The sequence below is a fragment of the Ostrea edulis genome, chromosome 7 (assembly GCF_947568905.1).
Source record: "Ostrea edulis chromosome 7, xbOstEdul1.1, whole genome shotgun sequence".
Lineage (NCBI taxonomy): Eukaryota > Metazoa > Mollusca > Bivalvia > Ostreida > Ostreidae > Ostrea > Ostrea edulis.
This window is the reverse complement of record NC_079170.1, coordinates 12,700,764-12,726,317: the sequence shown is the minus strand read 5'-3', so window position 1 is coordinate 12,726,317 and position 25,554 is coordinate 12,700,764. Positions and strand designations below refer to the sequence as shown.

Here is a 25,554-nt window from a genome sequence, read left to right as displayed (position 1 = left end):
CGTATGTGACACTGAGGGTTTTAGCAGTCCTGTCACAGATCGCAGTTATAAGATATTGGGAAGCTTTTCCTGCAAAACCAATAAATGCATCTATCTCATCAGTTACGATGTCTGTCGGGAGCAGTACATAGGGAAAACAACAGACCTTCGCAGACCGGTCACAACCACCGGTCCTCCATCAGAACAAAAAAAAAATATTTGCCAGTAGCAAGACATTTCAATGGCAATAACTACCGATGGGAGGACATGACAGTAGTGGTTATTGATCATGACCCAAGTTGGTCAGATACCGAAAGAAAGCAGAAGGAAACATCATGGATGCACGGGTTGAAGTCATTTGAATCGCATGGTATCAACAAACCTACTGACTTCACCAGGATGAATACGGGCTAAACCCTTACTAGATTTTAAGCTTCATCTAGACCAACTCTTTTGATCATGTCCCTAACAGTGGTAGTATGACCATTTTTAACACATTTTTTTCCCTTTCAATTCTGTTTACAATCGCCCCCCCCCCTTTAATTACTTTGACCTTCATAACCGATTGCTTACATGTAAAACCCATTTATCAGTTTCCGTGATTCTCTGTTTTTGCACGTCTACCCTAGACATGATCAGTACGGGAATGTCTGATGTTGATTCAATTTCCTAGGTTGCTTATTCTTTGTTTTTGTTTGGAGTTGGTCGATTTTGTTTACTTATTCAAACGTGTTATATATATATATATATATATATATATATATATATATATATATATATATATATATACGACTCACCGTCAACCTAACGAGGCCTACATACACATGTAAACACTGATCCAAAGTAAGACCTAGGCTTGCTTTGTATAATTATGTCAATATGTATGTCTCAAACAAAATATCTATCAATTCAACATAGAAAATGGAATTATATTGGCCTGAAATCATTTCCACTGATGTTGTATCGCACAGCGAATACTACGCCAATAGTTGTACATTGGAGATGACCTTGACGAGGGGGTTGTAAATGCTCACCATCAGCGCTGAGGAAATCGAGAGAGCTCCAGAATCTTTTGTGACGCCAGGAATGAGTCCCCTGCCTAGCGTCAAGCTCCCGTTTCAAGTTAATGTTGACTTCAATCACCTTCTGATTGAAACTTGGTGGCACGACTGAAGGTCGACGACGAAACAATTGGTTTACGATTACAACCCGAATGCCTTTACTTTCCCGCATATAGTTTGCAATGGACACAATATTGCTAGATAATTGGTCACTGCTATACTGGTGGAAGTCATTTTTCCCGATATGTAGGAAGCAAATGTCAGGAATCGTAGAGAAATTCAAGTATTCCGTCGATTGTGTAAGATGCACGAGCTCCATGCCGCCCCGCACCCGAATAGAAACATTGAATCGATCACCGTCCAAACAAAGTTTTCCAGTGCAAAAACATCCTCCATATACTGTCCAACCCGTCGAATAAAGGGATGTCCAATCAAAAATACATTCAGTCTATTAAGCCCCGTCATCTCCAAAGGCACGGATTTCAATTTAAACAAGCATCAATCTAAAAACAAATGATATAGGCCTAGCCTAACTCACGTTTCATACGAGGGGAACCACTTCAGAACGACCCCCCGATGTCGTAATATATATATATAATCACACATATAGTGAATAAAATTCCAGTATCAAATTAATTTTCTTTGTGTACACAAATACTTGAGCAGTCTTTGCACTCCAAGCAAACAAAGAGGAGTGACTAAAGCGTCTGACGGCGCGCTGTGATTGGTCATCCATGCATTAAGCTAAGTACAGGACCCTAAAACAAAACATTACATCATCTTAACTTTGCCTGATCGGAAATTTCCATCCAAGACAGCGACAATAAGAAACATACCAATATGGGGCATCCCAAAAAGGGGAGGGGGGCTCAAACAAACAAAATGTCCATACCCAACACCCATCAAACGTGAAAGAAACAAATTTAACATGTTATACAAAACATATATATTTACCATAGTTTACTTATCCAAAATATACACAATAGAACATACAAAAGAACATACACAATTAACACGTTACATAAAAATCAGTATCTACCATAATTACTTATTTATGCCTAAAACTACTTTCAATGTGTTTTAAATTAAATAGTTGCGCAGTTTTCGAGTTAGAAAGCGATGAAATTCAAATCTTGCATGCATATTTGCTTTTGATTTTTTACGCAGCATTTTGTGTCACGTCATATGCGCCATCGGGTTTTAAAAAAAAAAAATTAGCCATTCCATTAACAAATTAGATTTAGTCGACAACAACACAATTATCATGTTAGGGGATTGTAAATAACAGTGTAATAAATTTGTGATGTGCCGTTTAAGGGTTTAAATTAAGATTTTTTCAATTTTTTTAAGGAATGTGTGAAAAATAAGACGTGGATATTTTTTGTTGGAGCAAGGACCTCATCTTAAAAGAAATACCCAGTCACCTTTATTCATGTACTTTTTCGAACACCTCTTGGATAAACTGCGAGAAAACGAATATATCGAAGCTAAGCATTGCTAGGCCTACAGCATATACATTTTGTTCTGGTCTTCAAATATTCAAATATTCAATACACACTCGGAACAACTGACCTTCACCTTGTAACAACATATAACTTTTGCTCCAAGTTTCTACCATCTTGTATATTTACAAAAAAATGAAAGATCCAAAATAACTGAACTTTTAATTATAAAAAATAAAATATTGTATTTGCTAACTTTTAACTTGAATCATAGAATCATGCCTCTCTTTTTTTTTTTTTTTTTTTTTTTTTTACAATGAACTTGTAACATCTTCCTATTGACGTGCATATCACAATTCAAGAATAATAATAATAAGATTACTTTATTAAGATAAAGCATTGTAATTTCCACTTTAAATTTAAGTATTGTTTTTCGATTTCTGGGTGTTCTTTTTATTCAAAATACACCCGTGACAGTGTGCCTAGGGTTTAACGCTGTAACGTATCATAACATATCAAATCCCAAAATAAATAATGATTGTACTGTTTATGTTACAAAAACAGCACCAATTACAGATGTCTAAAGGAATAACATTATCAAATAGTGTGTAGACAGTGACCCATACATAAACATTATTTACTCGGAATATTGCCGATTTCATGCTCGCTTTCCTCGCTATATTTGGTAATTTACATCGCCATTGTTATGTACTGGTGGCCTAAACATATAAGATGCGGGAAATCTGTCAACTTTGATTTACATTTTGTCCATGGTGAATAAATTGAGCCCCACAAATTTGAAATTTTAAAAATACCTCAGACTACTTTCACAATCAGTTGATCAACGAAGCCCGCGTGTGACATCACTGTACCACGTGACTACCTAACTAATTAACGGTACTTTTTGAAACCGGCGCTTAAATCTATATTGTGGCTAATGATCGCAATATTTCGGTGAAATAACTATTATAATTAATTACTAAGAGCGTAAGAAAGACAAAAAGCATATAATTTTTGTATATTTTAGAAACATGCGATCTCTTTGATATCACTTAAGAGTACGTAAGCGTAAAATCAAAGTGGAGTTTAACAAAGTAAGTTTATGGATGACTGATCACAAGATATATTTCCATGTTCCATTTTTATTGAAGAGGCAGTTATCCATAATGTTGACGGCATGTGTTACTTTGTTTGTAAAGTTGAGCTTGAGAAATTGGCGACATGGTTCGGAAGGAACATAATCAATTACCCGCGGTGGCTTAAAGAGCCTGTGATTGGCAATATCCATAATCATAGAGTTCAGTCAATATCCGTGTGTCGAAAATTTCAAGTATTGACTAGCTGTGGCTTCTTCAGATAACGTATGTAAAACTCTCAATAGAACAGAGTAAAGTTTTGTGCGAATATGATGTGGACCTAATTGTCTGTTGGCGTAAGGTAAATGTTTATCAAGCGTGACATCATTCATACTTGTATTTTATATGAACGATGTCCATGGCATCGTTTCCATCTTTGAGTATTTGGAAAGACTTCAATTATTTTCTTGTGGACTGGTTAAATTTTCCGCATCGTATACATTATCACTGCATCCACACATATAATTTATTCATTTTATAAGTTTCAACGTCAGAAATATTCCATTTGAAACATTTATATGCTCTCAGCAATATTTGTTTCAAAATAGACTGTATTCAAGTTTGCAATAATAGGAGAGTTATTAACCTTAGTAACTCATACTTTTTAATGAAAATTATCTTAAAATTATCTAAAAATCACCGTTACCTGTATGATTTGCCTCATTGCCTGGTTGTTGCATATCCAAGGATTTCTTGTAACATTAGACATATTTCAATTTACGAAACATGATAACAAAACATATAAAATGACCGATAGAAATAATCTGGAAATAATTTCGAACACGATTAGGAAAGTATGTGATGTGAACAGAAACTAATATCAAAATGATTGTATTTATCAGTTGTGTGTGTTCATAGCATGGAATTATATCCGCCGTAAGTCCTATGTTTTGATTAGGTACACGGAGTACTCCGAATTAGTATGTAAAGAACGTTCTAGCTATTGGTATGAAACATGTCAGACAGCATTCGACCCGATGCAAATTATGTCACAAAAAGGACTACAGAATAAAAGAAATGTTCACTTTGGATAAGACTCTTGAAACCCATGTAACATCAACTTACTACTCGATGGTCTGTCTAAAATCCTCTGTAAAATATTAAACCTCATTATAGCTTCACCATAGTCCTATGGCTCATAGTTTGATCAGAGTTCGAATATGTATATATGATATATTTTGTACCACCACTGTTTTATAAAAAAAAACTTCTGAGAAAATATTTTGTCCCACATATTCCAATATAAAATTTTAAACCCCCATTGCTGTGGTTCTCGAGAATTTGTCATATGGTTTGTTAAACATTATCATTCAATAAAGGTATCCTGCTTACCTTGACTCTACACTACCACTAAATGCTTGCATATTCATTTATAATATTGTATCCGTGTAGTTATCAAAATTTTAAAAGAATTTTCCTACATTCCAATCAAAATTGCAAACCCCAAACGCGGTCAAAACCGGGTCCCGATGGTCTAAAAGAATAAAACTTAATGGAACAAATTTAAACATCAGCCAGGAAAATGTGAAAATAACGAGCAGCGATTAATCCCATAACTCCTATAAAAACAATGAATTCAGAGTAGGGTGAACACGGACCCCTGGGCAAGATAGAGCTGGTTCTGCGTATGATTTGTTTTTAAATCGAGCCAGGTTACTGAGAAAACAAGTTGAATTTCCGTTCAAATGGGGACTCCCATGACGTAATTGTTTATCTCCGGATAGTTCCTATGGTCTGTTTGTTTTATTGGTGATAAGTAGTAACTGTCGATATCTACTGTTTATCACTAATAAAGAAAAACATGCAATAGCGACTTTTGCGTTGTTAAAAGCCCCTGAATTATAACACATATTTTATGGTAGGCTTTTTTGTGCCTGGTCGGGACATCTTCGTCGGCATCATAATTTCATAGTTAAAGCCCATTATCCAATGCTAAATAATTAAATCACCCTATCGTTTCTTATCCAACAGGAATACTCGCACTAGAAAATGTTTAATGCCGGTTCAATGATCACACATAAAATGTACGAAGCATGTAAAAGTGACACGAGTTCTAATGATCGGAAACAAACATATTAAAGCCGCTGTGAAAATAATATTACAGTATATCATTAACTTACAAATGATGTCTTGTGTAAATAGTAGAACTAAGACCATATTCTGCTACATTCATGGTATTTCGTATATTCTGCAAGTGTGGGAGAAAGGAAGACCCTGAAATGCATCGGTAAATATTGTTTTGAGTGTCTTAAAGGGTCGAGTCTTTGCACATGACCTTTGTCGTGGCTTGTTTTCGTCGTATACAGGGATGCTTACTCCTCCTAGGCACCTGATCCCACCTCCGGTGTGTCCAGGGGTCCGTGTTTGCCCAACTATCTATTTTGTATTGCTTGTAGGAGTTATGGGATTGATCACTGTTCGTTATCTTCATCTTGCATACACATGATCGTATCTTACACGTGTTTGTTAAGTTGTGGAAACTTTCGCCGCGTCTATCAAACTTCAGTTTCCTAAGTACATAAATTTGATTTAGTGATAAAATGCTATATGCATTACGGCATAGTCTATAATCATCGCAGTGAACAAAACAAGCAAGATATTATTACGATTCGTAATTAACTTGCAAATTCCATGCTGCTTGATTGTGAAGTTACAAAAAAAAAGAAAAAAGAATCCGTTAAATTTAAAACGCAAAGTATTCGAGCCGGACATAAATTCGTTCAATTACGTTTCCGTTTCTTGCTTCAAAGACACTTGATACAAAACAGTTCTACCTCCTCGAGAGTTCCCAATGTCTACATTTGTTGACAAAATTGGAACACGTCTGAAAGGTTCCTTATTGTAGAGTATTTGTTGATACTTATTACTACCGATTGCAAGGCCGTTCTTGACGCACTGATTTTAACTACGAATTACTCTATTTACCTGATTAAGACATATAACACAAATGTCTGTATCCGCCACTAGCTTGAACAGTAATAATATCACACCCATATTCAACATTTACTCATTGTATTGAATCATATATCCGTGTGCAAGTCCAAGCTGATTTATCTACCATGTTGTACGGCAACATGCTATTCTATTAAGGTTTCAATCAATAAATAGAGATTGCGTCATCTAGCTAAAGTTTTTCTTACAGCAGCAGGTGAATCCCGATTCAAATAGTGTACACTTGTGCATTTAGTTTAACTTCCCTCATTCATTATCTGCGTGGACCTCGGAGTTCATGCCATAAATGCATTAAATTAATGTTAACAGCGCAAATCTAAGAAACATAAATCAATGCTAAATCAAAGAGAGAGCGAACTTGCTTTGATGTATACTATTTAACAACAATAGTTATGTCGTTCTTTACAAACTAAATTTGACTACAGATTACACCGTATACACGAGGAAGATGCAGGGCTCACAGGGATGTGACCAGTCTACATGGGAGGCTTACTCCTGCTACGTAACTGACATTTTCTGGTGTGTGTGTGTGTGTGTGTGTGTGTGTGTGTGTGTGTGTGTGTGTGTGTGTGTGTGTGTGTGTGTGTTTGTAGCAGTTGTCTTTACGTAATTCTACGTGTTTACAGTTTGCAAATTCTAAAGACAGTAACTGAGCAGTACTTATATCCAAGGTCCGTGTTTTTCCTGCTCTTAAAGTATCCAATGTATAACGAAAGGATAAAGAGCAATTCTGAAAAAAATAAATCAGAATAAATGTTCATTGTTAAATAGCGATGAAAAGTGAAGTAGTTAATTCACATGAGTGGCACATGCTTAAAAGTTAACCTTTTGGCACTTGTGACTTTTTGAAGAGTAACTGCCTTTTGTAAAAATAACAAAAAAATATAATTTACTAGATATGTGTGCCGTAAATGATAAATTTTATTTCGGATTTGCATAAAGAAAAAGTGTATTTGACTTTCTACCAAGAGATTTGTATGCATTTATAATTTCTTTTATAAATATTTTAATAAAACATACTCTACTCATATACTTCAATGTTGAATTCTAGTTGAAATAAATCAAGTAGTAAACAAATGTTTTGAAAATTCCTATGTTGGATTATTCTTATTCGTTGAACCCTTCAAAATGATGTCATGGTTACAAAAATCACTACATCCATGTACTAGATATGAAGTATGGTTGATATACTTATGTTGTGTTCTGATACAGGAACTATAAGATTGGATATAATTATCTCCCTCATACATAGCTCTTATCCTTAGACGAATTTGAATCCACTTTTGTTTTCCCCTAAACTAGCTCTTAGAGGTTTATTGTTATTTCGGATTTGAAGAATTTCGGTTGAGCATCACCGAAGAGACATAATTTGTCGACATGCGCATCTGGTGCATCAAAATTGGTACCGTACACGTTTTTACATTGAGCACTGTTTGTCATCTTCACCTTTTTACAGTAATTATTTTTTCTTTCCAAAATGTTCAACTTCCAGGAGTACACTCCGTACTTTGATTGTGGACACAAACTTTATATTTTTAGTGTCAGAATAATCTTGAATTTGTTATTTCATCCTTTAAATGTGAAAAGATAAAGATTACACTGTTTACACTGCTGTTAACGTTATGCCCGTCACGTAGACTGTGTTTGTCAAGTCGATTGTGGGACTGATATTACGTAACACTGATCGTAAAATTCATATATCATAAACAAAGTCAAAAGTGATGATACTCAGCAATTGTTGATGTTGACCAAAGCCTAAATTATAAGACCTTAACATTATATAACTTGATAATACATAAGCCCATGTCGCAATCTTTCAGAGAAATTAAGTATGATTATTAATTTTATGTTTACTCTGTGAGTTATTTTCCTAATCAGTAGATATCATGTGATTTCCAGATAACGCACTGTACTCGTGATATAAATTAGATGTCCTCTCAAGATAATTATGTACTGTTTTGGTGTTTACTCTACACATTAAACCAAACAAGCGTTGGTGATATATGCAGACAAATACAATCATGTATACTCTTCTGTATCCTGGACCTTGATTAGAATATAGTTTTAATTATTTTTGGAGAGTGTTGTGTAATGCATTGTACTTGATTGACGTATGTGATCTAATCTCGTAGACGTTCTATTTTTAGAACAATGTTTGAATGATGATGGAACACCTGTATATTTCTACTGTTCACTTTCCAGATAATGAATGTTCAAGATATTTGTTTTAGTATACACTGTACATAGACCGTACAATTTCTGGTAGTAATCACTATACAGACTTACATTTTGTTTTGAAATCTTTGAATTGGATTGGAATTAATAGCCGATTTGTGACAGTTAATTCTCGTATGGTAATTCAGCTGGGTGGTAACATGCATTGAACACCGCTTTGTGAATTGTGGTTAGGCCTACTGCAATCTTAAATTTTTCTGTAAATAACTGAAAATAGTAAAATCTTTGAATTGTCTGTGATTGAGTTCTGTTGATCTCGAGGTAAGTTCTGACCCATGACAAAAGATTGTAGTTGAAACTTACTTGTCAAACTACTTTCAAACCCGTCACGTATACAGAAATTTGTGTTTATAAAGGTGTGGGGAGTTTTACTGGAAAACACGTAACATATAATCAAAGTATACATAAAAATCACATTGAAAATAGATTTTCATTGGCATGTGCAGTGAGCAATACTATCTTATTCGTGATAGACGGCTTACGGCGGTTCTGAACGGTAAACCGGGGATGCTTACTCCTCCTAGGCATCTGGTTCCACTAGTATTCCCGGTGGTTCGTGTTTACCCTACTTTGGATTTAGAATTTCTTATAATGAATGAAGATGAGGAAGTGATCACTTCCATCAATCCTATGAAGAACATATCATTAACAGTAGGATATGTAGGATTTATGAGATCGCACATGGTTCTTGTTTGCCCGTTTTATATTACACACAACCATGATGTTTTGTGTAATATAAAGCGTCAATAAATACTTATCAAGAGGAAAACGTCATGATACCATCATTGACAACTACCGTCACAACTGCATAGATGTTAAATTTAAAGTAGACACAATAATTCTTTATCATAAACGCAAGCAATGTACGTGTTGTATTTTTCTTTTTTTTTCAAGTAACTGAGAGCATACCGTTATCTTTGATTGTATGAGTTCATTTCTTGGAATGACTTCTACCGCATTTTAAATTCAATTTAATGTAAAAATTACAATGTCTTATTAGAAGAAAAAATCAACATTTTTTTATATTAATGTATCTGATGTACAATTGAGCACGAGAGCTCGGTATTTTCCGGAATGACCTCGGTAATATTCGGAAACGAGCATAAATCTTTAAAATCAACATTATGAACAAATCTAACAATTTGAATAGTCAAAACTATCAAATAAATGTTTGATTTTGTGCTTTAATAAAATTTGTAATCGTATAAATTAAAATCTCTTTGTATGACTTGTATGACGCGACGTCGTTAATATAAACAGTTTTTAAAAATGACGGTCGCCGTGAAACGAAACAAGAAAGGTCGATTTAAAGAAACGGTACGGTACGGTCAGTAAATGTTAATGAACTTACTCTGGATCATAATTATGTGTCAGGACATTATTGTGAAGGGGAATGTTGTGAGGTGTGTTTTCCCGGAATGAAAACGTTGATAAACAGTAGAAAATTCAGTTCTACGGGGTGGAACAACGGTCGACGAATCGTTGAGTGGTCGTCAATTATAGACGCACTTTCAAGTTGTCAACAATGTAAATGCGGGCCTCTTTATTTAACTAAATAGACAGTTAAGGGTGAGATGAAACTGGGACTAGGTGGATATCTCTATATCCAGTGTACACTCTGTCTCCGGCTGAAAAGGATACCGTATGGAAAGACCCACAGAAGTAAGAAACAAAACGACAAGGGGATGCCAAGTTTTTGCATAAATACTAAAGTCGGCGCAGGTATGTTGTCGTTTTTTAAAAATATAATTTATATATAAACAAATTATATCTTATGAAGTACATGTAGCATTACATTGTCATAAAGTTTAGCATGAATTATTTTATACTATAGAAATTTTGAACAATATTGTCAAAATGTATTTCATAGCAGATCCAAAATGCTTGGTAAATGGGCATTGTATCATAATATAATGGACAAGTAGTTTGTAAAAAATTACAATACATTTACAGGTATATGAAAAATAAAATAATTACTGTTATCTTTGAATGTGTACATATGTATGTTTATGTGTGTATATATATTTATGTGTGTGTATGTATATATTATACATGTATATATCATATATACAATTCACTGTTATTGTTGATACAGAAGGTGCACAGAGTAATTGCAAGTGTGAATGATCGAGTGTAGATTACAGTTTGTATGTTTGCATGTATAAATGTGTTAAAAATACAAAAGTGAAACATAAAAAAAGAAGAATTAATCACCACACAGTACCATGTTATATTGAAGCAATGATAGACAGTGTTGGTGGACCCCAGCGGATGAACAACCTGCTTACCACCCTTGACCTTCCCTTCATAAACAACAGAAGTTTGAAAACAATGGAGAGAAGAACGGGCCAGTTCATCGAGAAATATGCAGAAGAAAACATGAAGAAAGAAAGTGCCATGGCCTATGAGAAAGAAATGATATAATAAAAATTTCATTGCTATTTTTTCTTTAAAAAAAATTATGTTCATTCAATTTGATATCAAAATGTTTATAAATATTGATCATGTAAATCTTTAAACTTGGTTGTTTTAGAGCTATTTCACAGAAAGAAGAGAATGTCAAGGAGGAGTTTAGCGACTTAGGGGTTGCTGTTATTTCAGATGAATTTCATGGGTAAATTTATTATATATCTATTCTGATGTTTATGATAAGTGTATTTTAGTACATGTAAAATGATTAACACCATGTGTATTAGTATTATGAATATTATAACATTTTAATTTTAATTCTGCACAGAGATGTGTCTAGACTGGCAGAGTACATGCACCTCTTTTGATTCTCCAGGTGATGGAAACAGGTAAAGATTATTTTCATTACTACTTTTTTAAAATTGCACATGCATTATATTGACAGCCATTATTATCAATGACAGCTGAAATATGATAGTGAACGAATCGATTGGAAATAACATTGTAAAAGCAATGATAACAGATTATGTCGAGTGAATATTAAATTCCAATCGTACATCTAAACTTCCACCTGCCCCTTTGCTTAACATGCATACACTACATCATCATTTTTGTGCACAATGTGCATCATGTCTGGATCTCTTTTGTAAACAATATATCACCGAGATAGCTCCAATGTCTTTATACATGTAATGTTACAGAGGTAGGATTTTTATTAGACATAGAATTATACTGAATTATTGTGATAGAACAATTCTCAATTTCTAATATGTCAGGATCATTCGAATTATCTTTTAAATTTTGAATTCAGTGCACAATCCTATGTGCACAGTAATCTCAACAATGATACACAGAGTGTAAAAATGTAAATGCATGTTACAAATGCAGGATTATTCCAGCCTGCTAGAGGTTCATGATGAGATACTTTTGACCTGGTGCCGCGTATATAAGGGACGTTGACCGAGGCTCTAACTTGTTGGAGTAATGCAGGATATATATCACTTTAGGTTGTTTTTTTTACCCAGGGTTCTCATTTTTCCATGTTGACATGATGAGGGGTGATTGATTATATAATATCTTTATAACATAATGTTTTAGCTCTAAAGGATCCACACTTGAGCAGGCTACTTATGAAGTGATTCTGGATCCCAATAAAGATGTCGCTTATGATGCCCACATATCAAAGAAAATGCATCCAGCAGTCAAGAAACTCTCTTTCCCTCCTAAGTCCCGTAAAGGCATACCAGTTTGCATCGACCATGGATGGCAAAAACGGGGGTTTGACAGTTTAACAGGTATATATTTGACAAAGTTTTTTAATTATCAAAAAATAATGAATGTTAGTCCAAGGGTTGGTTGTCTGTGTACCTTGTGAAATGATTATGACATTACTTCAAGTTAATGTCAAGTTATGTAGAATTTCTAAAAACATGTAGCACCACTAATTTAATTAAATCCCAAAGTAATGAATAAATGTGGTTTTTCTCCCAGGGCATACATTCATGATGAGCAAAGAAAATAAGGTTTTGAAGGCAGTTGTAACACACCGCACTTGTGGAGTATGCAAATGGTGAAAGAGAAATAGACCAGGAGTAAAAGTCCGGGAACATCGTTGTGTGTGGAATCACAGAGGATCTGCCAGGGCCATGGAGAGTGAAGCAGGCCTGAAAGCCATCAAGGATATGATCCAAGAAGGTACGCCTGTAGATGTAATAGAGGGTGATGGTGATAATACTCTTGTGGCTCGTATACATAAGAGTCTTGGAGTGACTGTTAAGAAAAAAATTGACAGGAATCATTGCATAAAAAAATAGTCAAACTTCTCTATGATTTTCGCAATAGGAAGGATGTTAAAATCAGTAATATGGTAATTCAGCATCTTCATAAGTGCATCAAGTATGTATTCAGCAAAAACCAAGGTGGTGTAGATGGGATGCGTGATAACCTACAGTCACTTTTACCTCACCAGTTTGGAGATCACAACCATTGTCATGCTCGCTTCTGTGGTTACAAGCGAGTAGGAAACACACAGAAATGTGTACACAGAAGTTTGCCATACAAAGCACCACTTAGTGACCATTTACTGCGTGAAAAACTTGATTTACTTTTTGAACCAGTTATTGCTAAGTCTGCCGTGTATGTTGACCTTGGCTCCAGTCAAGCATGCGATTATGCAAATCGTGCAGCGATGCTGAAGGCCCTTAAACATTTACATTATGGGGAGAGTGAAAGCCTAGATTTCCGCATTCATGCAACAGCAGCCAGCATAAATATTGGAAGGAAATATCTCTCAGAGGTCTATTTTAGCATTGAAGTTTTAGTTACAATGATGTTTCTGTTTTGGGTTTTGAGTTGTAAGTTCATTTCATTTGAGTTTGCTTATTCTTTTCAAATTATTACCAACTTTGTGGTGTTTTTTATTGTAACACACTGTGTTATTCAAAAGTAAATTTTATTAATACATGTATATAGAATGTAAATACACATGGATTGTCTTTTAAAAATATTTTTAAAGCTGTATTCTGAATGTGACATTGTCTAATGACTAATTGAAAAAAACAAACTATTATGGAAATCTATATCTTTATTTTAATGATTTCAGGTTTTCAGTAAAAATGGGCTTTCCCCTGGTCACTTCAACATGAAGTTCTCCAACAAAGTGGATGAATACAGGGTGAAACGAAGGGAGAAGATGAGATTGCCAGGGACAAAAAGGAAAAGATGTCTTATCCTAAAACAAGAAAGAGCAATGCAAATGAATGCATCCGAGGCATTTGAGGGGTCCACCTGTCAATCAGGTTCACTATTCACTATTTTTTCCCTGCAAAATGATTTTCGCTTACCTGAGCGGAAGGCCCAAGTGAGCTTTTCTAATCAAAATGTGTCCGTTGTCTGGTGTCGTCGGCATAAACTTTTCACATTTTCATCTTTTCCAGAACCACTGGGCCAATATCAACCAAACTTAGCACAAATCATCCTTGTGGAAGGGTTTTCAAGCTTGTTCAAACGAAGGGTCATGCTCCCTTCGAAGGGAAGATAATACAAAATAGGATGCGGTCATTTAAAACCATCTTCTCAAAAACCACTGGGCCAAAGAAGTTTACATCCTGCCACAGTGCAGATTCAAATTTGTAAAAATCATGCCCGCCCCCGCCCCCCGGGGGTATGTTCGGGCCAAAATAGGCACCAAAGTATTACATGAATACAATGGAAAATATTTAGATATAGGCTCAGGTGAGCGATGTGGCCCGTGGGCCTTTTGTTTTCTGCATTAACCTCCTGGAGTTAATTAGTTTATATCTTAGATAGAAATCAGGACAAATAATCATTACATAATAACTAAATACACAGTATTTGTATTTATAGAGATTGGTTTAGGTACCGAGGCTGACATTGAACAGATTCCGAATCCCATTCCCAAGCCAAATTTTTGTGCTGTCCGAAAGCTGAAGAACACGGAGGCAAAGTACATTATATTTGATTTTGAAACTACAGGCCTTAGTAAGTTCTTTAATAATTTTCCCTTTTTTCAGACAAAATGTGATTGCGGATATTACAGATACTAAAATGATTATCAATATACCCGGTATATGTACTTTTGCTTTCTAAATCATGATAATGAATCAAAATAAATGTGTTTTTTTCTTTTTAAAAGTCAGACAAGGAGCTATGCCTCATATAACTCAAATTGGCGCAGTGGAGATAGAGTCTGGAAATGTGTTTTCAACTTATGTTCAGCCAAAGATTCCAATAGAGCCCGGAGCAGAAGAAACAACAGGAATAGTCTGTGATGGGACCTCTGTATTTGCACATGGATCCAAAGTCACTGCAGTCCCCATACGTGAAGCGATATTGAACTTCCTCAAGTGGCTAGGTACATTTGGCAAATATGGAATTATACTGATTGCTCACAATGGCCGTGTGTTCGATTTCCGTGTCCTTTCCCGTACCATTGACTGTATTGGATTACAGGAAGACTTTCTAGAAATAGTGTATGATTTTACTGACTCATTGTCATTGATTCGTTCAAAACATAAGAAACTTGAAAAGTATTTACAGATTTTTTTTTATCTAAGCACTTCTGTAATGAGACTTATTCTGCACATGATGCAGTGGAAGATGTGAAAATGCTCTCAAAAATTTTATCAGTTGCTGTTTCACAAAGTGAATTGTCAAAAGCTGCATATGATGCAGAAACCCCTTTTCTTCAACATAAATTTAATTCCGCAAAAAACATTATATCTGCCATCATTGAATATTCTTGTTGGTAATGGTGTTATGAAAATGGACATGGCAGAGAATGTTGCAGGCTCTGGACTTGGCCTGCATCATCTGAAACTAATATATAAGCGTTCTGGTGAAGATGGTCTGCGCAATATTTTGTGTGCCCAAACCTCTCGTGGTAAACCACGAGTTACGAGTGATTGTAAGGTTTTGGATTATGTAGTACCTAAATTATGTCAGGTTTTTTCACAATAGAAATGTTGTCTTCTACTACTTAGAAGTTACTTTATGCAAACCTGTACAGTGCAATGATGTGTCTTAGACTCAGAGCACTTTTGTGTTAAGTTTGTGAGTAAAATGTCCGGAGTTTACACATCGATAAATTGTTCACAAAGAATGTTTGATTCTTATAATTCCAGTTCATTCACTTTATTAACAATTGCAAAAATTTGAATAGTTTCCCCGCACTATGTTATTTGTTTTCAGGTGTGTATGAATACATTGTGTTTTCGGATTTATTGATGTGTAAACTCTTGTTCAGCTTTATTTTTGTCCAATCAAAACAATTGTAATAAATAACATTGGAATTATTTTAAAGTATGTTTTATATGATTAGATGCCTAAATTGTGCCATTTTTTATCTGTTCAAAGGATGCTGCTGACCAAGAATTTTTAGGTCACCCTATTCACTCTCAGATGGACTAGTGTTGTTGGTCTTTGTTCGTCGCCATGTGTTGTCGGCTAACATTTTTACATTTTTCATTTTCTCTTGAAAACATAGACTAGACTAATGTTACCAATAGGGCTGTAGAGTGAAAATGTATTATATTTTATAATTTTATTATTATATTGAATCAAATTCTATAAAATCTTTATTTTCAGACAAGTGTGTGGATAAAATAATTGCGTGGTCTATGTATGGGGTATGGTACTCAGGTGATCGTTAAGGCCTGTGGGCCACTTGTTTATTACATGTGCATGTAACCAAATTGTCATAAATACTGGTATTCATTTTGTGCATATATCTACATGTGTATCCTGAACCAGAAAATCATGAAATTTATTTCAGGCATAATATGAACATATGTTGTTTCATTTATTGCATTCAATTATAAAATCAATTAGAAAAAATTACCCCCCCCCCCCTTACAGATACACACGACCCCTCACACACATTTTTAAAAACAAGAAAAGTCGAGATGTGTCCAAATATTAATTTCAAGCTTACTTTTTGCTCATCTTCAAAGAATAAATGCGTTTTTCCATGTTATTTTCAAATGGCTAGAGTTACCTCCGTTTAGTGTTTTGGCGGGGGAAAATGCTATTTTGAGAAACTACACACCCATACCTATCTAATGATGATATGAAATATATACCTTACCAGGCATAATTTTTTCGTCAATTGTACATCAGATACCTTAACAATTTTGTAAATTAACGAGTTGGTAGGAAATGTAAGCATATGCTTATTTTGTATTTTGTTATAAATTCATTTTCATTCCCAAGGTGAGGATGTGTATTTTGTGAAATGATACGGACCAGAACATAATGAATATGCTGTTCTTAGCTTCTACATAACCATTTCCTAGCATTTTGTCCGGGTCTCCATAAAATTCTACTCTGTGATCTGGTATATTCACACAATCTACATTACTACCAAAGTTCTTCCCGAAATTCCGTATACTGCCCAAGATATGTAGACATGAATTAAACACCTGTATTAATGTGGTTTACATAAAAATAGACCTATAAAGAGCTGTATGTCTTTATAAAGACTTGTTATTTGCATAATGTATGAGCTTTACTGAATTGATATCCATCAGAATTAATATTTTAGTCTTGATATCACTTGGAAACATTCATCCGTTTGGGAGAAAAAATACTGGGAGAATAGAGTCCCCTTCTTGTTTCCGGAATGTACTACATGTGTTTTAGCACATTTAGCGCACCATTCTTTTCCATGTTTGCCAAAATCTTTACATCAATATCTAAATTTACATTCATTGAAATCATGAAAAAAAAATCCATCAAGATATCTGGCTTTTTGCTTGCATGAATTTATAGTTGATTTGAATTGCTGTGTGATCAGATGATATGGATCAATAGTTTCACAGTGTAATGCGATTTTATTTTGGGTATCCGATGTCTTTCAGATGATAAATGTTTTGCCATCAGATTCAAAACGAAGAAAGATTAGAGACCTAAAAATAGGTTCTGGCCTCTGCCAAATCTTTGTGAATGAAATATTGACTAAATATATAAAACAGTGAACCGCAATAGACAGAATTAAAAAACACACATTATCATCTTATTTGCAGGTGATATCTTACACATGACTGCTGCTTAAAACATCAACACTGATTAATACACTTCATACTTAGTAGTATAGTCATATTTGAGTTGTATTTAAATGAATAGCAATACCATATAAAACGTTGATGTATCGGTATAGTCTTTTCCACTCAACTCAACTTTATGACTATACCATTGCACCATACACTGGACACTAGTTTCTATCAATACCATTTGATAAGAATGAAAATCATATACATGAAATGATTTTAAAACTAAGGAACTCTCTAACTGGATGTGTTAGGACTATTCAAATAAATTAAATCAATAGACAGATTGCTGAGTAGTAAATAAAACACTTTACATCAAAAAAGCTTGACCATATATGATTTCCCCAGAAACATACTACTGTTTCCTCAAACACAAACTACACTTTCATTTCCAAACATGTTAAACATATCTAGACACATTAACATTTCCAGAAAAATGCTAAGAAATTGCCAACATATGCTAAACAATATCCAGAACAACGATAGCATTAAATTTAAGACATATACTGTTCAGGGGTCCGTGTTTGCCCAACTATCTATTTTGTATTTCTTGTAGGAGTTATGAGATTGATCACTGTTCGTTATCTCCACCTTTCATACTTAACATTTATATACATTTTCAAAATATGTAAAACCATAAAAAGAATCACTTAAAGATTCAACATTCTAAAATTTATTTATAATTCACTGTAGAATATGTAGCATTAAAACATATATAATTAACACACATTCAAACCATTTTCATACACATACATATATTGAAGATTCAAATACTAAACATGTACAAATGTGCACTAACCTAACGTATACTAAACAAAAAATATGACACATGCTAAATGTTTCCAAATATGTTCTGGATTTTGAGACACAAACTGAACATTTTCTCCTACATATAGATGTACATATACTTACATTTTCAAATACACACTAAACATTATCATAGAAACATTGAACGTTCCTAGTTAAATCCTACGAACAGCGTGCTACACAGTACCCACAGAGATAATGTTAGTGTTTTCAGACATATGACAAATAGAGGATATTTATATTGCGTGTTTTGATATTTGGTTTATCCAACGAGTTGATATGGTGTATTTATTTGCGAGGCTTGCCGAGCGAATAAATACACCATATCAACGAGTTGGATAAACCAAATATCAAAATACGCAATTATAGATGTTCTATTTATCTCATACGTCTTCTTTTCACTTAATTTTGAGATGATCCCCCGTTTGATAGAAACACCTGATTGAATTTGTTTTGAATCCGTGGCTCAGACTTCGTGCTTAATATGTCTACCTTACGCGGGAAACAGTAGTGTGCTTATAATCCATTAATATACAGTACAAAAGGTCATTTTTTATAAAAGAAACCATGAATGGAAATTGTTTTAGAAGGAATTATATTTTATAATTAATAATGGTTTTGCCATTGCAACAAAGTAACAACTATTGAACAAGTATTTATTTTTTGACGTAGGCCTGACCTTCTGATAAAAGTTTGATGTCGTCGTCGTTTTGAAATAAACATGTGTAATAACGATCAATGAAAGTAATATTTTAATGCAGCGCTATTAGAATGTTCAACAGTTTACAATGAAAAGTAGAAGTGTTTGTGTATTTGGATTTTATTTACGTAGTTTCTTTAGATCTAAGGGTGAGAGAAAATCCTGAGGCACTTTAAATAGGTCTAGCCTAGTAAGTAAAGCTGTTGAGATTTGTTACATTTAATATGCTCCAGAAAAAAAAAGACTGTGCTTGTGAATACTTGGTACCGCAGCATGTCGAGGTACTTTCGATTAGGCTTGTCCAGTAAGTCGTCGATTCGTTGTCGATGATAATAGTGTGCACATATTTTGTTTTCTGATCGTAATTTTGAGTAGTTAGAGACCGAGTTGGCATTTTTGTGGCCGGTGACTTGCATTATATATCAGTGGAGGCAACACTATTTTAATTTTGCTATAAAAGAAAGTCTAAATAAATACAGAATAATAAGTTTTCGCTTTATGTCATGCATGGATATACATAAACACAGAAAATATGTCATCCAAGCGGGATAGTGTCAATAGTAGTTCGGACCGGAAGTGCTTTATCAAACGGGCGTGTGATTAAGCTAATGCTTTATCTCACTCTCAATATACACCACACGTATGAGATAAAACATCGTAGATACAAAGCGAAGATTTCCAGGCGCATATTAAACATATCAACAAGAAATTGCATTAACCCGAGAAACACAAAAAAGCCCCAATATTCTACAAATACTGAGTTTTTGATGCAGATTCTAAATATAAAAGAATGCCAACAAAAATTATATATTTTCAAAATTTTCCATGTATGTATTTCATAATTCCAGACATATTCTTTCAATCCGTGAGGACCTTGGTGAGAATATGTCCTCAGTACCCCTTGCTTGTCGTAGGAGTCGACTAAATGGGGCGGTCCGTCGGATAAGACCGATAAACTGAGGTTCCATGCCACAGTAAATGTGGCACGATAAAGATCCCTCCCTGCTCTAAGATCGTAAACGCCAAGTTTAGGCCTAAATTTTGCAGCCCTTCAATGGTGACGTCTCCATATAGGTGAAAGATTCGTGAGCGGAACGCTAAATAGTGTACAATAAATCTAATAATTTATTATATAACAAATGTGTTCTAATTATATCAAGAATATTTATATATATTCTAAAACTTTCATACATATACCATGCATTTATATTAAATATGTCTAATACTTTCAGACATGTGCACCATATGTCATGGTTTGCAATAAGCATACGCACACATAATATGCATTGTCAGACACATATACCAAATTAACAAAAGACAAATCAAGAGAAACTTTTTATCCTAGAAATTAACATTAAATGGATGGAAGGTGAAGACAACCCAACCCAACTATAAGAGTTATGATTTTTGATCACTGTTTGTTCTCTTCACATTCTATGTAGAGTAATGTTTAAACGTAACTATTATGTTTCTGGAAATGTTTGATATTTGTCTGGAAATATTGGGTATGTGTTTGGAAATGTTTAATATGTGTCTATAATGTTATCTATAATAAGTGGATGGAAACAAAACCTCATCATCCACGTTTTTCATCAACCGGATTTTCAAAGAACAGAATATGATGAAATAATACATGCCCATATTTATGTAGCAATATTCCATTATCACCTGCATATAGTGTGTATATATCTAAACTGATTCGATATGCAAGAGCTTGTTCTGCGTATAATCAGTTTTTAAATCGAGGTAACCTACTGACAAACAAGTTGATGGTACATGGGTTTCAACAGTCTCGCGATAGAAGTCAACATTTCGCAAATTATATGGTCATTATAAGGATTTAGCTTGTCAATACAACATCGCATTGGGTCAAGTGCTGTCTGACGTGTTTCATACCGATTGTTAAGCCGTTCTTGGCACACTGATTTTGACTGCGTATAATATCGTTTACCTGATCAGGATATAGGGCTCACGGCGGGTGTGACCGGTCAACAGGGGATGTTTACTCCTCCTGTTCTGGAGTGAAAATGGTTAATGTTACCCTCCGCTACATGCAATATTTATGTGATGTACCCTCAATGATGTTTTAATTAACGCCGTGGTGGCCGAAAGGTCAGAGCGTTCGCCCCGCATGCAGAAGGCCGAGCTTCGAATCCCGGTCGCGACAAACCTAAGTCGTTAAAACAGGCAATGACAATCCCATCGTCAAACACAGTTCCATCGCCAAACGCTTGGCATAAGGTGTGAGTGTCACGGGTCCTCGGAGATAACCTTAAAAATGGATAGTCCGTGTCACAGTAGGTGTGGCACGTTAAAGAACCCTCACAGCTCAATGGCCTTAAGCGCCGAGCATAGGCCTAAATTTAAAACCCTTCACCGGTTTTGGTGAAGTCTCCACATGAATGAAAAAAGTATCGAGAGAGGCGTTAAGCAAGATACAATATATCAATCACATGGACAAATCTATATACAGGTAAACGTATCATTAATTTGGCATTAGTTTGGATGAATACAAACTAAATTCACGTTTAAAGCAGTAAATATTTGTTGCATTGTGGTAACTCTAAATTGCTCACAAAATATTTGTATCATTCACCTGCAGTATCAAAAAGCGACCGCCGGCCCTTTGATGAGTAATCCAAGGAACAGAAAAAAACTGACGAAAACTTTTGTCACAATTTTCATTTAATTTAACAGTCAACTGATTTTTTAGAGAGAGAAACACATTGCGATCAAAATAAAATTGACGGCATATACGAGTGCCCAAATCATATAAAATATCAGCGGGGTATATTTTGAAATTTTTAATCAATTGCATGTGCCGCCATATTGTTAAACGCTTTAAAATAATAGGAAAGAGTGATTATTTGAGTATGATGTGCCATTGATACGATACTGTGTTCTGTGATACTGATTAACAGAAAGTATCCATCTATTCAATAATTTCTAATTTCAATGAAATGTTCTTAGTTTGAAAGATGAGTTACCCGCCCATTCAATATTGATTGCATAGCTGTCATGTTGTCATTCTTAAGTAAATTTTGCCGTGATCGAGAGTTGTATCAAATTCGTTTTCATTTTTGGGAGGTGACTTTGTTCATCTTCCCTAGGCTATCACGCTATGCGCGTTTGAATGTATTGCAACGGACTTTAGTGTGGACCTCTTCATATTCTCGTATAAAAATATAAATTCATTGAACCAATGGAGCGAATATGTAGTGAAAACAAATCAATATTAACGAGACCGAGTACAATTCGAATTTTTACGTTTTGCACAGTTGTTGCGCATCGTTTCACTTTCATGAAGTCGTAAAATGTGAACCCTAGATATTTCAACACATACGATGTGTGGTGTTTTTTAAACTAAAGGACTGTTAATTCATGTTCAAATATAGTAAATCCTAAAGCTGAGAAGAAAAAAAATGTTTAAAAAGTGGTTTTACAACTTGAGAAAAACAGAGCAGACGTCAGACAAATTCCTGGTGGTTTTAACACATGGGGTATTACAAACAGAAATTATTTATAGAAAAAAGTTCGACGTCAACCTTTGTCCCATGCTAAGATAAAGTCAGATAATTGATATTAATATGTGTTATCATCCGCATGTATACACATGTGTATTTCCCCCTACATGTTCATATCTTATTGTCACATTTTATGTCCAAACTACTTTCCATATTTTCAACCTTGTACAAAAGAGTTAAATGTATATAATGTTATTCCTAACTTGCTTCCATAGAGTTAGAGTTAATTATGTTCACCAGGTCTAAATTTAGATGCCTGTGTATATATTCACTTGAAATACCAGTTGCGAGTAAGTTTGGGTGTAGCAGGTAAGGTGTGCACAGAGATAGTTGGCACCCAGTGTTTGATATATTGAAAACTTCACTTACTTATTTCTCATATAAACCAGATTGTCTTCACTTCACTTCTGAGGTAAGTTTATCTTTATTCAATACATTTAGTAAATACCGTACTGCATTGCAAACAGCTTTGTCATTTTCTCTTATCCTACAACGTTATAGTAAAAGTAATCTTAAGTTTGCATAGTGTACATGTAATATTGTTGCACACGTCATAATGGACCAGTGATGAGTATATCATGTCAAAGCAATGAATAAATATGGGTAGAACTTTATGCTCAAAGAGGAGTAGTAAAGTTACATATGCGTAATTATTTTTACGTGTAGTACAGTGTACAATGTATATGCGTTGTATAGCAAAATATGTGATGTATACAAAAGTAGAGGTAAAATGTAAAACCACGGTATTAACGTATAGTGGATTTCTCAAATGTACAGTATGAAGTTTACGTAAATAATAAACTGTTGTGTAACGATACAGTATGTATTCTTGAAGTGACATTTATATTATATGTCCAAGGTACCAGTACACCAAATACAGGGAATATCGCCATTCGCACGTTATACCTCTGCCCACCAAAGTTTGAGAACAAGACGATATATGAAGTGAAAGCAGAAACCATCATTAATTCTTCAATGAACTGTAGGAAACAAAATGTAATCTGTAAAAGTGGAGATATATATATATATATATATATATATATATATATATATATATATATATATATATATATATATATATTGTAAAATGTTGTGCAGTGTGTCATTCCTTTTATATTTATTTTGACAAAAACTCGGTCAATCTCTAACACTTATTTCCAAACGCCAAGGGCCCTCAAGGGACAGCTTGAAAATACACACAAATGTATAAATACATCAGCAAAAAAAAAAAAAAAAAAGAAAAAGAAGTGTTTACATGACATGGTTTAAACATAATGTCACTGTTATTTTAGATTGCACATATTGTTCAAAATAAATTTCCTAGGTGTATGCTATGTTCTAGTTTAGAAGGGGAAAAAAATGCAAAAGCGATAAATAATAGCGATATTGAAGATAGTAAATTAATAGTTAATGAAATTTGACGCATATTTACACTTGTTTCCCATAGAAAAAAAAACCAACAAAGATTCGCCTAACAAATCATGTTCTACTAATGCTGACGTCACACTTTAACCTCATATTGCGTCATACTCAACATGCATTTTGACGTACTTGTTGTGTATTCAAAGCATCTCATTCTCACTAAAATAATTTATTTTCTATCAAAAGGTCAATGTAATTTTTATTATAATGCAATCCGTATTTCGAAATATTCTATATGTACGTTATTAAAACGATGAGGATTGCTGTTCTGATGAGAAAGAGGAAGGAGTGTTTACAGTCTGATTGTGGACCGTAGGCCTATATTTCGCTTGTAGATCCTCTAATAAATATCCCATCCCTATACTATCATACTATGGGTATATTGCACTTGTTTTCCAATTACAAATTCTGTAATTCATACATTGCAGATCACATACATACTGTAAATGTAGTTGGGTAAAACAATACACTTCATAGAGATTTCGATATAGAAATATATAATTGGGGCCTACTTATTCCAACACACATGTATAATGGCAGTCCCCCCCCCCCCCCACGAATAGTAAACTTAACGACCTGGTGATCTTAATTATGTTCTCTGACCTTGTTATGTATATTTTTCCATAGTTGAAGTATACATGGAGCGATTGGTAGGCCTAATGGTTAAACTTTTGATAGTATCATTTATAAAGTAGTGTTGTATTTATATACACCTGAGATCGAAACATAAATTTGTAAATATTTGAGAATATAATCTTGTGATTCTTTTAACTTTTCTGAGATTTACAAAGATTTACTGATATTTCTTTATTCTATATCAAATATGCATATAGCTGTTTAATTTATTTCCCCGGTCAAATGGAAGTTAGTAATGTACTACTGTTATCTAATATCCCATATTCAAAGAAACATCTAAATCACGCACACAAAATCATTATTACACGTAACGGGTATAACTATTTCAGACCAACAGAAGAAAGCGAGATATTCCCTAAGCAATTCCCCGAATTTATTTCCCATTATGAACCATATAAAAGATTTTTAAAAGATCATAAGTAAGTTCCTATGAATTGAGTATATTGCAAAACAAAATGATACGCGCTTTCATCCAACAAATGTGGCCTAATATTGATGAATAATAGAAAAACAAGATTGACTGAAAAGGAAATTAAACGTTGAGATAGTCCCTGTGAACCGTATACACCATAATATTCTTAATTTATGTCATTACAAAATTAAAGATGTTTAAACATGAAATTATTTAATCAATGAAACAAATGACTTATTCATTAATATATCATACATATGTATATGCAGTAGT

At 34.1% G+C, this 25,554-nt stretch overlaps 1 protein-coding gene and 1 long non-coding RNA gene across 2 annotated transcripts; both read left to right on the top strand.

The window, feature by feature from the left end:
- Positions 1–10,088: 10,088 nt before the first annotated feature.
- Positions 10,089–12,504, top strand: LOC125654237 (uncharacterized). The gene is made up of 4 exons (XR_008796630.1): positions 10,089–10,527; positions 11,045–11,419; positions 11,543–11,603; positions 12,313–12,504. It is a non-coding gene; the product is annotated as an uncharacterized LOC125654237 (long non-coding RNA).
- A 210-nt stretch (positions 12,505–12,714) lies between these two features.
- LOC130046336 (uncharacterized) lies at positions 12,715–15,427 on the top strand. The gene is made up of 4 exons (XM_048884095.2): positions 12,715–12,909; positions 13,817–14,012; positions 14,581–14,715; positions 14,870–15,427. Exons 2-4 carry the CDS (start codon positions 13,856–13,858, stop codon positions 15,337–15,339), a joined length of 762 nt encoding a protein of 253 aa, XP_048740052.2. The 5' UTR covers positions 12,715–12,909; positions 13,817–13,855; the 3' UTR covers positions 15,340–15,427.
- Positions 15,428–25,554: the final 10,127 nt, after the last annotated feature.